Source organism: Carcharodon carcharias, chromosome 34, assembly GCF_017639515.1.
Source record: "Carcharodon carcharias isolate sCarCar2 chromosome 34, sCarCar2.pri, whole genome shotgun sequence".
Taxonomy (NCBI): Eukaryota; Metazoa; Chordata; class Chondrichthyes; order Lamniformes; family Lamnidae; genus Carcharodon; species Carcharodon carcharias.
The window spans coordinates 24,080,445-24,093,732 of NC_054500.1; the positions used below are offsets into that span (position 1 = coordinate 24,080,445).

General features: G+C 57.2%; 1 protein-coding gene across 1 annotated transcript; it reads right to left on the minus strand.

The window, feature by feature from the left end:
- Positions 1 to 572: 572 nt before the first annotated feature.
- socs9 (suppressor of cytokine signaling 9) lies at positions 573 to 6,372 on the minus strand. Its single transcript, XM_041179495.1, has 2 exons — positions 6,288 to 6,372; positions 573 to 3,655 (listed from the first exon to the last, which is right to left on the minus strand). The coding sequence occupies exon 2, from the start codon at positions 3,382 to 3,384 to the stop codon at positions 2,074 to 2,076; it is 1,311 nt and encodes a 436-aa protein (XP_041035429.1). The 5' UTR covers positions 3,385 to 3,655; positions 6,288 to 6,372; the 3' UTR covers positions 573 to 2,073.
- Between the last annotated feature and the right edge of the window lie 6,916 nt (positions 6,373 to 13,288).

Sequence of the window (13,288 nt, forward strand, 5' to 3'; positions counted from 1 at the left end):
GTATTTATATAGTGCCTTTAACATAGTAAGATGTCCCAATGCACTTCAGAGGAGTGTTATCAAACAAAAACAAAGCTCTGAATGGATAATCTAGACCCACGTAGCTATTTAACCCACTGAGGTCAGTCAGAGCGCAATTGTAATTATTTTGTGAATTTCAGGGTACAGGTCAGCGACTGGGCTTTCGCTAGCTTTTATTTTGAAAGACTGTCTCACATCAAAGTGTGAGTATGTTGGACACACACCAGGTACAAAAGATTCTGGGGCAGAATTTCCACAGGGGATTCCCCAATCTCTGACCATGGTGACAGAGGGAACCCAAGAAGAAAGAAAAAATGAACAATCTTCCTCCAAAAAGTTGCTGCGGGAGAGGGAGAGAATGTGTGTGAAAATCCCAGGCCTTTGTGTGTGCGCTTACAATAGAGGGGTCTCGTTCTTGCTAGGAACTATGGATGAACTCTACCTCCATTACGATGATGTTTGACCATCGCCCTAAGCTTACTGGACCATCAAAGAATATTGAGCCACGTGAAAAGTGTCCTGCCTATTGAGCTGAGGGACAACTGTAAAGATTAGTTTGAGCTTTTAATTTATCAAGGCATCAATCCTGAAAGTACTTTGCATCATTTTAACTCCCCCTGCAACCAGTTCTCAGACTCTGGAAGACTTTTGTATCCAAGGATTACACAGGTGAAAAATGTGGCTGTAAACAAAACTGAGGTAACTGGCAGCTCGTGAATTGTAACCTCACCAACCCGTCCGGTTATCCAGTGATTTTACTGTAAAGATTTGCGAGCTTGTGCCCATGTAGGATTTATGCAGGGATCTGTAAGCTTCTGGAGCCACACCCTAAGTGACCCTTGTAGCAGCCTTGTCAGCGTATGGCCACAAACTGTTAGAACACAGGGGCCAGTACAGTGAAGGCCAATCCTGTCCCTCACCCACTTTGCCGCAGGGTGGGTCACTGGATAACAATGGAGATCAGGAACTTTTCTGTCCCCTTCCTTAGCCCAGAGATGCTGAGAACTAGTGCAGTGAAGCCCAAATTCTGACCTGAATGAGATAATCAAACTCAGGCCAGACCAGGAACTGGGTCTTTCTGCTCTGAGTACATCCCAGGAGTGAAACATGCGGTGGATTTATCTGCTGGCTCGCCGGGAGTTACTCAAGGAGATTACGGCCTTAAGAATCACTCTTCAGGATTTAATGACATACATCACAACAATCATGTGCTAGATTAAGATTGTGTTTTGTTCAATAGCATCATCAATAATTCAGTGCATTAACAGTCCATACACTTTGTGCCATAGGGGATATGGCCAACAGATAAGAGATGGAATCTCTGGAAATGATATCTTGTTAATTACCCGCAATTAACGTGGTCCATATTTACACCAAGTCAGTGTAACAACTAAACCTTTAACAAAGCAGCACTCAGTAGTGGTCCCAATGATGATTTACGTCTTCAGTCTTTTTGTGCACCTTGCCTTTTCAAAGTTACAAACTAGAAAATTTGGGGCGGGGGGATGGAGGGTGGTGGGGCAGGGTGAGATGCAGTAAATAAAGATGATACATGGCACACCTGGGCTTTCACCTCTGATAACCATGTTTTAATCCATCCTGGATAAAGGATGGAAAGTCTCCTTTACTCACGAGCTGTGGGAGTCCGATGTGAAATCAGTTGGTCAGTCTCAGCTGGGGCACTGATCGGCATCAAGGGTGGAAATCGCATGTAGGATGGCTGGTGTAAGAAGTAATGGATAAAACATCCCATTAGTGCAGTAGGACCGACTCCTGTGAGGTTTTGGGAGGGGCGATAGGGTGGCGAGGCAGGTTATTGGGACAGTGCAGAGGGAGCTTTACATTGCACATATCTGTGCTTTATGCTGCAATACTTTGGTGCTCTGGTGAACATAAAATTAGCACAAAAAACCCCCAAGAAAATACTGTTGGGTTAAGGTCATGGATTTTGCAGTCTTCAAATAAATAGTAAACAATAAGAATGTCGTTATTTAAAGTTAATCCTCTATCTCAGGTTGAGGAGGTCAGTTTTACAGCGAGTTTCTGTTGGTTTCACCTGGTATCGAGACGCCGCACTCGGACCTTCTGCTTGTAATGATATTCCTTCAGGTATTCCTTCAGGGTGTTGGGAATCGGAAGGAGGTCGATCCCGTCGTAAGTGGAGCAGCTGGAGATGGCAGCTCGGCAGATGTGCTGGAGGCTGAACGGGAAGGTCCTGTTGATGGGACTGGAGAGGAGTGGTTCAAAGAACATACAGGAGTTGGGATCCTTGTAGTGCTCCAGGAGGCCGGTGACAGTGGGAGCATGGAAGACACTGGGGTCGTGAACATCAAAGCTGAAATTGTGGTTCCACTGTTCGATGCGTGCGTGCAGGGAGCGACTGTACCTGCGGAAGCTGACTGAGAACAGGTAGTCCTCCTGTGCTGAGTCCCGCAGCAGGAAGGCTCCCTCTGGCTTGCCCTCCAACAGGGCCTCAGCCTGGTATCGGTCCATGACCCCCCAGTAGCAAGGAAAAGTGGTCAACTCCAGGAGGTCGGGAACCAGGCAGTGGATGTAGTCAATCTGCGTGTGGGCACGATAGCCGTCTTTGATCTCCACCTGCTCTGGGGGCAGTTGGGGAGGTGACACCTCTTCAACACACACGCTCTCCTGTACCTGGAGTGTGGCCCGGTCATCTCCAGCCAGCTCATTCATTCCTGGCGCCAGTTTGGGCCCCAGTTTGTACAAAGGGTTAATCTGCGCTGTCACCTCAAAGGTATGGATTTGTGCGTGGGGGGGAGGCTCAACCCCTTGCTCAATGCTGATCCGCCGTCTCTCCCGCAGACGGTCATCTTCATCCTCCACAGGGGTCCCGCCAGAGGATGCAGTATCCAGCATCGGCGAGCTCTGCGACACGGGGGCTGTGTGCTGCTTGATCAGGTACCATTTCTGTGCTAAATCTGTGCCAGCAGGGAAGGGACATTTATCAAGCATCAGTTCACTAATGTGGATCTTCCTCTTGGAGGAGGATAAGATGGCAGAATGTAGGCTGTGGGATTTAATGGGGAAGCACTGACCCACAACATCCTGAATCCGCTGCCTCAGGGATCTGCTGTGCAGTTTGCAAGTCCCAAAGTCATGGGAATCCTTCTCCCGAGTCAGATCCGGGTTCTGTTTCCCTGATTTCCCACCCGAAGGATTCCCGACATTTCCCTCCTTTTGTCCCATTCCAGAGGCACCGGCAGAGAGTTCGGATTTGTGAGAATTTCTGTTCCTCCTCTTGCTGCGACTTTCCCTCTGATCTTCTGGCTCTCCTTGTCTGACCTTTGGCCTCACAGCCCGCTTATCCTTCTCCGGCCTCTCGTTCTCTCGCGGCTCTGACATGTTTTCCAGGGTTGAGAGCGGGAACCAGCGGTTCCTCGGATGCAGTGCTGATGGCGAATTTCAGCTTTAAGACAAGCTCCTGCCGAGAGACCGACGGCTGAGTGAATCCATTAACAGGCAGTACCTAGAAACACGCCGGAAAGGTGGGCCAGCCATCCCATTCCGTCCAGCCCGCCCTCCATCCTGCCACGTTCGGAATTCCCCGCTGCTCAATTCGATTCACACCCGGACACCGGGAGCCTCCCAGAAACTCCATGGAGAAACTCGCTCACTGCAAAGAGAGACGAAAGAACAGGGGATGACTGAGCAAAATCACCCCAACACACGGAGGCCGATCGGACCACCCACCCACCTCCTGAAGGTGGAACGGCTGGGTCACTGGGGGCGGCTGTGGGAGATACAGGGAGGCTATCGCCCCCATATTTCACCCCTTTGTGGGGCAACAAGAAACGAAAGGGGGAGCAGGGACGCCGACTGATGAAATCTCACCGCTTGGTGGGGGGGGGGGGGGGGGTGGGGTTAGCGGGAGGAGACAGTGAGGGTCCCAGCTTCCTCCTTGTGAGTGGGGGCAACTAACAGCGCAGGCCTGGGACCACCCTGCCTTGCTCTGCCCTGCCTGGGCTTCTGGAACTGGGAGTTAATCCAGCTGAGGAATCCCCTTGCTGCACATTTAACCAGGCCTGATACAAAATACCCTCCCTCTGGGTAAGAATACCGTCAACTAACCGGGTGTATTTACTTAGTAACAAACCTGAAGCCCCCCACCCCCCCCCCCAGTAAATACCCAGCCAGTACCTGGTACATCCCCAGTTAATCGCTAATACCCAGTAAACCGGTATCCAGGGCTATATCAGGAAAGGAGGCTAATTCTGAGGGTGTAGGAGGGCTAATTACCTGGGGATAGAAGTAATAACCAGGGGAACGGAGATAATTACCGGGGGGGGGGGGGGGGGGGGGGGGCGGTTACCAGGGGGATGGGGGTGGTTACTAGGGGGAGGGAGTAATTACCGGGGCACGGGGACTGGTTACCAGGGGGGAGGGGGCTGGTTACTGGGGGGAGGGGGGCGGGTTACCGGGGGGGGGGGGGGGGGAGGGGGGGAGGGGGGGGCGGTTACCAGGGGGATGGGGGTGGTTACTAGGGGGAGGGAGTAATTACCGGGGCACGGGGGCTGGTTACCAGGGGGGAGGGGGGTGGTTACTGGGGGGAGGGGGGCGGGTTACCGGGGGGGGGGGGGGGGGAGGGGGGGAGGGGGGGGGCGGTTACCAGGGGGATGGGGGTGGTTACTGGGGGGAGGGGGGCGGGTTACCGGGGGGGGGGGGAGGGGGGGAGGGGGGGAGGGGGGGGCGGTTACCAGGGGGATGGGGGTGGTTACTGGGGGGAGGGGGGCGGGTTACCGGGGGGGGGGAGGGGGGGAGGGGGGGCGGTTACCAGGGGGATGGGGGTGGTTACTAGGGGGAGGGAGTAATTACCGGGGCACGGGGACTGGTTACCAGGGGGGAGGGGGGTGGTTACTGGGGGGAGGGGGGGCGGTTACCGAGGGGCGGTTACCGGGGGAGGGGGGAGGGGCGGGGCGGTTAACGGGGGGAGGGGGGGGTGGTTAAAGGGGGGAGGGGGGGGCGGTTAAAGGGGGGAGGGGGGGTGGTTAAAGGGGGGAGGGGGGGGGCGGTTAAAGGGGGGAGGGGGGGGCGGTTAAAGGGGGGAGGGGGGGCGGTTAAAGGGGGGAGGGGGGGGCGGTTAAAGGGGGGAGGGGGGGGCGGTTAAAGGGGGGAGGGGGGGGCGGTTAAAGGGGGGAGGGGGGGGCGGTTAAAGGGGGGAGGGGGGGGCGGTTAAAGGGGGGAGGGGGGGGGCGGTTAAAGGGGGGAGGGGGGGGGCGGTTACCGGGGGGAGGGGGGGTGGTTACCGGGGGGAGGGGGGGGTGGTTAAAGGGGGGAGGGGGGGGCGGTTAAAGGGGGGAGGGGGGGGCGGTTAAAGGGGGGAGGGGGGGCGGTTAAAGGGGGGAGGGGGGGGCGGTTTAAAGGGGGGAGGGGGGGCGGTTAAAGGGGGGAGGGGGGGGCGGTTAAAGGGGGGAGGGGGGGGCGGTTACCGGGGGGAGGGGGGGGTGGTTAAAGGGGGGAGGGGGGGGGCGGTTAAAGGGGGGAGGGGGGGGCGGTTAAAGGGGGGAGGGGGGGGCGGTTACCGGGGGGAGGGGGGGGTGGTTAAAGGGGGGAGGGGGGGGGGCGGTTAAAGGGGGGAGGGGGGGAGGTTACCGGGGGGAGGGGGGGGGGCGGTTACCGGGGGTAGGGGGGGGCGGTTACCGGGGGTAGGGGGGGTGGTTAAAGGGGGGAGGGGGGGTGGTTACCGGGGGGAGGGGGGGGCGGTTAAAGGGGGGAGGGGGGGTGGTTACCGGGGGGAGGGGGGGGGCGGTTACCGGGGGGAGGGGGGGGTGGTTACCGGGGGGAGGGGGGGTGGTTACCGGGGGGAGGGGGGGGTGGTTAAAGGGGGGAGGGGGGGTGGTTAAAGGGGGGAGGGGGGGGTGGTTACCGGGGGGAGGGGGGGGTGGTTAAAGGGGGGAGGGGGGGGTGGTTACCGGGGGGAGGGGGGGTGGTTAAAGGGGGGAGGGGGGGTGGTTAAAGGGGGGAGGGGGGGGTGGTTACCGGGGGGAGGGGGGGGTGGTTAAAGGGGGGAGGGGGGGTGGTTAAAGGGGGGAGGGGGGGTGGTTACCGGGGGGAGGGGGGGTGGTTAAAGGGGGGAGGGGGGGGTGGTTACCGGGGGGAGAGGGGGGTGGTTACCGGGGGGAGGGGGGGTTACCGGGGGGATGGGGGGTTACCGGGGGGAGGGGGGGTTACCGGGGGGAGGGGGGGTTACCGGGGGGAGGGGGGGTTACCGGGGGGAGGGGGGGTTACCGGGGTACGGGGGTAATTACCGGGCTGGGCCGCTCTCCATCCGATCCTCAGGCCCAGGCTCCCGAGCCGCCCGGAGTTTGACGCCGCCGGCAGCGCCCTCGGATCCCCCAGTGTCCAGAGGGGGAACTGCAGGCGGCTAGAGAGAAAACCCGGAGCGGAATCACTCCCACTGGATTCACCGCAGAGACACTGTCTGTACAAACTGTCTGTACAAACTGACCCTCACTGGGGTACGGGTCCCACACACACTGACTCTCATTGGTGTGCTGTCCCCTAAAACAGTGACTCTCACCGGGGGAAGGTTCCCAAATACACTGACCCTCACTGGGGTACGTGTCCCATACGCACTGACTCTCACTGGGGTATGGGTCCCACACACATTGACTCTCACTGGGGTACGGGTCCCACACACTGACTCTCACTGGGGTATGGGTCCCACACACATTGACTCTCACTGGGGTACGGGTCCCACACACTGACTCTCACTGGGGTACGTGTCCCATACGCACTGACTCACTCTGGGGTCCCATGCACACTTTCCTGGACTCGAACTCAAGTTCTGTCGAAGGGTCATGAGGACTCGAAACGTCAACTCTTTTCTTCTCCGCCGATGCTGCCAGACCTGCTGAGTTTTTCCAGGTAATTCTGTTTTTGTTACAGGTCTCACACACATTGACTCTCACTGGGGTACAAGTCCCACACACACTGACTCTCACTGGGGTACAAGTCCCACACACACTGACTCTCACTGGGGTAATGTCCCACACACACTGACTCTCACTGGGATACGGGTCCCACACACACTGACTGTCACTGGTGTGCTGTCCCCTAACACAGTGACTCTCACTGGGGTACGGGTCCCAAATACACTGACCCTCACTGGGGTACGGTTCCCACACACACAGACTCTCACTGGGATACGTGTCCCATACGCACTGACTCTCATTGGTGTGCTGTCCCCTAACACAGTACTCTCACCGGGGGAAGGTTCCCAAATACACTGACCCTCACTGGGGTACGGTTCCCACAAACACAGACTCTCACTGGGATACGGATGCCACACACACTGACTCTCACTGGGGTACGGATGCCAAACACACTCGCTCTCACGGGGATACTGTCCCACATACACTGACTCTCACTGGGGTAATGTCCCACACACACTGACATTCACTGGGGTGCGGGTCCCACACACACTGACTCTCACTGGGGTACGGGTCCCATTGACACACTGACTCTCACTGGGGTACGGGTCCCACACACACACTGACTCTCACTGGGGTATGGGTCCCACACATACTGACTCTCACTGGGGTATGGGTCCCACACACACTGACCCTCACTGGGGTATGGGTGCCAAACACACTGACACTCACTGGGCTACATGTCCCACACACACACTGACTCTCACTGGGATACGGGTCCCACACAAACTGACCCTCACTGGGGTATGGGTGCCAAACACACACTGCCTCTCACTGGGGTATGGGTCCAACACACGTCGACTCTCACTGCGGTATGGGTCCCACACACACACTGACTATCACTGGGGTACGGGTCCCACACATACTGACCCTCACTGGGGTACAGGTGCCAAACACACTGACTCTCACTGGGATGCGGGTCCCACACACACTGACTGTCACTGGTGTGCTGTCCCCTAACACAGTGACTCTCAGTGGGGGACGGGTCCCAAATACACTGACCCTCACTGGGGTACGGTTCCCACACACACAGACTCTCACTGGGATACGTGTGCCATACGCACTGACTCACTCTGGGGTCTGGTCCCCACACACACCGACTTTCACTGGGATCCGGGTCCCACACACACTGACACTCACTGGGATAGGGGTCCCACACAAACTGACACTCACTGGGATAGGGGTCCCACACACACTGACTCTCACGTGGAAACGGTCCCACACACACTGACTCTCATTGGGGTAATGTCCCACACACACTGACTCTCACTGGGGTACAGGTCTCACACACACTGACTCACACTGGGATGCGGGTCCCACACACATTGACTCTCACTGGGGTATGGGTCCCACACATACTGTCTCTCACTGGGGTGTTGTCCCTACACACACCGACACTCACTAGGTACAGGTCCCACACACAATGACTCTCACTGAGGTACGGGTCCCAGACACAATGATTCTCACTGGGATGCGGGTCCCACACACACTGACTCTCATTGGGGTATGGGTCCCACACATACTGACTCTCACTGGGGTACAGGTCCCACACACACTTACTCTCACTGGTGTACGGGTCCAACACACAGTGACCCTCACTGGGGTACGGGTCCTACACACTTACTCTCACTGGGGTACGGATCCCACACACTGACTCTCACTGGCGTACGGGTCCCACACACACACTGACTCTCACTGGGGTACGGGTCCCACACACAGTGACTCTCAGTGGGGTACGTGTCCCACACACAATGACACTCACTGGGGTACGGGTCCCACACACACTGACTTTCACTGGGGTACGGGTCCCACACACAGTGACTCTCACTGGGGTACGTGTCCCACCCACACCGACACTCACTAGGTACAGGTCCCACACACAATGACTCTCACTGAGGTACGGGTCCCAGACACAATGATTCTCACTGGGATGTGGGTCCCACACACACTGTCTCTCACTGGGGTACGGGTCCCACACACACTGACTCTCACTGGGGTACGGGTCCCACACACAGTGACCCTCACTGGGGTACGGGTCCTAAACAATTACTCTCACTGGGGTACGGGTCCCACACACTGACTCTCACTGGGGTACGGGTCCCACACACACACTGACTCTCACTGGGATACAGATGCCACACACACTGACTCTCACTGGGGTACGGATGCCAAACACACTCGCTCTCACGGGGATACGGTCCCACATACACTGACTCTCACTGGGGTAATGTCCCACACACACTGACTCTCACTGGGGTACGGGTCCCATAGACACACTGACTCTCACTGGGGTACGGGTCCCACACACACTGACACTCACTTGGGTACGGGTCCCACACACACTGACTCTCACTGGGGTGCGGATCCGACACAGACTGACTCTCACTGGGGTGCGGTCCCTACACACACTGACTCTCACTGGGGTGCGGATCCGACACATACTGACTCTCACTGGGGTGCGGTCCCTACACACACTGACTCTCACTGGGGTTCGGGTCCCACACACACACTGACTCTCACTGGGATACGGGTCCCACACAAACTGACCCTAACTGGGGTATGGGTGCCAAACACACTGACACTCACTGGGGTACGTGTCCCACACACACACTGCCTCTAACTGGGGTATGGGTCCCACACACGTCGACTCTCACTGCGTTATGGGTCCGACACACACACACTATCACTGGGATACGTGTCCCATACGCACTGACTCACTCTGGGGTCCGGTCCCCACACACACCGACTTTCACTGTGATACGGGTCCCACACACACTGATACTCACTGGGATAGGGGTCCCACACACACTGACACTCACTGGGATAGGGGTCCCACACACACTGACTCTCATTGGTGTGCTGTCCCCTAACACAGTACTCTCACCGGGGGAAGGTTCCCAAATACACTGACCCTCACTGGGGTACGGTTCCCACAAACACAGACTCTCACTGGGTTACGTGTCCCATACGCACTGACTCACTCTGGTGTCCGGTTCACACACACCGACTTTCACTGGGATACAGGTCCCATGCACACTGACACTCACTGGGATAGGAGTCCCACAAACACTGACTCTCATGTGGAAACGGTCCCACACACACTGACTCTCACTGGGGTACAGGTCTCACACACACTGACTCACACTGGGATGCGGGTCGCACACACACTGACTCTCACTGGGGTACGGGTCCCACACACTGTCTCTCACTGGCGTATGGGTCCCACACACACACTGACTCTCATTGGGATACGGATGCCACACACACTGACCCTCACTGGGGTACGGATGCCAAACACACTCGCTCTCACGGGGATACTGTCCCACATACACTGACTCTCACTGGGGTAATGTCCCACACACACTGACATTCACTGGGGTGCGGGTCCCACACACACTGACTCTCACTGGGGTACGGGTCCCATTGACACACTGACTCTCACTGGGGTACGGGTCCCACACACACACTGACTCTCACTGGGGTATGGGTCCCACACATACTGACTCTCACTGGCGTATGGGTCCCACACACACTGACCCTCACTGGGGTATGGGTGCCAAACACACTGACACTCACTGGGCTACATGTCCCACACACACACTGACTCTCACTGGGATACGGGTCCCACACAAACTGACCCTCACTGGGGTATGGGTGCCAAACACACACTGCCTCTCACTGGGGTATGGGTCAAACACACGTCGACTCTCACTGCGGTATGGGTCCCACACACACACTGACTATCACTGGGGTACTGGTCCCACACACACTGACCCTCACTGGGGTACAGGTGCCAAACACACTGACTCTCACTGGGATACGGGTCCCACACACACTGACTGTCACTGGTGTGCTGTCCCCTAACACAGTGACACTCACTGGGGGACGGGTCCCAAATACACTGACCCTCACTGGGATCCGGGTCCCACACACACTGACACTCACTGGGATAGGGGTCCCACACAAACTGACACTCACTGGGATAGGGGTCCCACACACACTGACTCTCACGTGGAAACGGTCCCACACACACTGACTCTCATTGGGGTAATGTCCCACACACACTGACTCTCACTGGGGTACAGGTCTCACACACACTGACTCACACTGGGATGCGGGTCCCACACACATTGACTCTCACTGGGGTATGGGTCCCACACATACTGTCTCTCACTGGGGTGTTGTCCCTACACACACTGACTCTCACTGGGGTACAGGTCCCACACACACTTACTCTCACTGGTGTACGGGTCCCACACACAGTGACCCTCACTGGGGTACGGGTCCTACACACTTATTCTCACTGGGGTACGGATCCCACACACTGACTCTCACTGGCGTACGGGTCCCACACACACACTGACTCTCACTGGGGTACGGGTCCCACACACAGTGACTCTCAGTGGGGTACGTGTCCCACACACAATGACACTCACTGGGGTACGGGTCCCACACACACTGACTTTCACTGGGGTATGGGTCCCACACACAGTGACTCTCACTGGGGTACGTGTCCCACACACACCGACACTCACTAGGTACAGGTCCCACACACAATGACTCTCACTGTGGTACGGGTCCCAGACACAATGATTCTCACTGGGATGTGGGTCCCACACACACTGACTCTCACTGGGGTACGGGTCCCACACACACTGACTCTCACTGGGGTACGGTCCCTACACACACTGACTCTCACTGGGGTGGGGTTCCGACACATACTGACTCTCACTGGGGTTCGGGTCCCACACACACACTGACTCTCACTGGGATACGGGTCCCACACAAACTTACCCTAACTGGGGTATGGGTGCCAAACACACTGACACTCACTGGGGTACGTGTCCCACACACACACTGCCTCTCACTGGGGTATGGGTCCCACACACGTCGACTCTCACTGCGTTATGGGTCCGACACACACACACTATCACTGGGGTACGGGTCCCACACACACTGAGTCTCACTGGGGTATGGGTCCCACACATACTGACTCTCACTGGGGTATGGGTCCCACACACACTTACTCTCACTGGGGTACGGGTCCCACACACAGTGACCCTCACTGGGGTACGGGTCCTACACACTTACTCTCACTGGGGTACGGGTCCCACACACTGACTCTCACTGGCGTACGGGTCCCACACACACACTGACTCTCACTGGGGTATGGGTCCCATTGACACACTGAATCTCACTGGGGTACGGGTCCCACACAAACTGACACTCACTGGGGTACGGGTCCCACACACACTGACTCTCACTGGGGTGCGGGTCCGACACATACTGACTCTCACTGGGGTTCGGGTCCCACACACACTGACTCTCACTGGGATACGGGTCCCACACACACTGACTGTCACTGGTGTGCTGTCCCCTAACACAGTGACTCTCACTGGGGGACGGGTCCCAAATACACTGACCCTCACAGGGGTACGGTTCCCACACACACTGACACTCACTGGGATAGGGGTCCCACACACACTGACACTCACTGGGAAAGGGGTCCCACACACACTGACTCTCACGTGGAAACGGTCCCACACACACTGACTCTCATTGGGGTAATGTCCCACACACACTGTCTCTCACTGGGGTTCAGGTCTCACACACACTGACTCTCACTGGGATACGGGTCCCACACACACTGACTGTCACTGGTGTGCTGTCCCCTAACACAGTGACTCTCACTGGGGGACGGGTCCCAAATACACTGACCCTCACTGGGGTACGGTTCCCACACACACTGACACTCACTGGGATAGGGGTCCCACACACACTGACACTCACTGGGAAAGGGGTCCCACACACACTGACTCTCACGTGGAAACGGTCCCACACACACTGACTCTCATTGGGGTAATGTCCCACACACACTGTCTCTCACTGGGGTTCAGGTCTCACACACACTGACTCACACTGGGATGCGGGTCCCACACACACTGACTCTCACTGGGGTATGGGTCCCAAACATACTGACTCTCACTGGGGTACGGGTCCCACACACACTTACTCTCACTGGGGTACGGGTCCCACACACAGTGACCCTCACTGGGGTACGGGTCCTACACACTTACTCTCACTGGGGTTCGGGTCCCACACACTGACTCTCACTGGCGTACGGGTCCCACACACACACTGACTCTCACTGGGATACAGATGCCACACACACTGACCCTCACTGGGTTACTGATGCCAAACACACTCGCTCTCACGGGGATACGGTCCCACATACACTGACTCTCACTGGGGTAATGTCCCACACACACTGACTCTCACTGGGGTCCGGGTCCCAGAGACACACTGACTCTCACTGG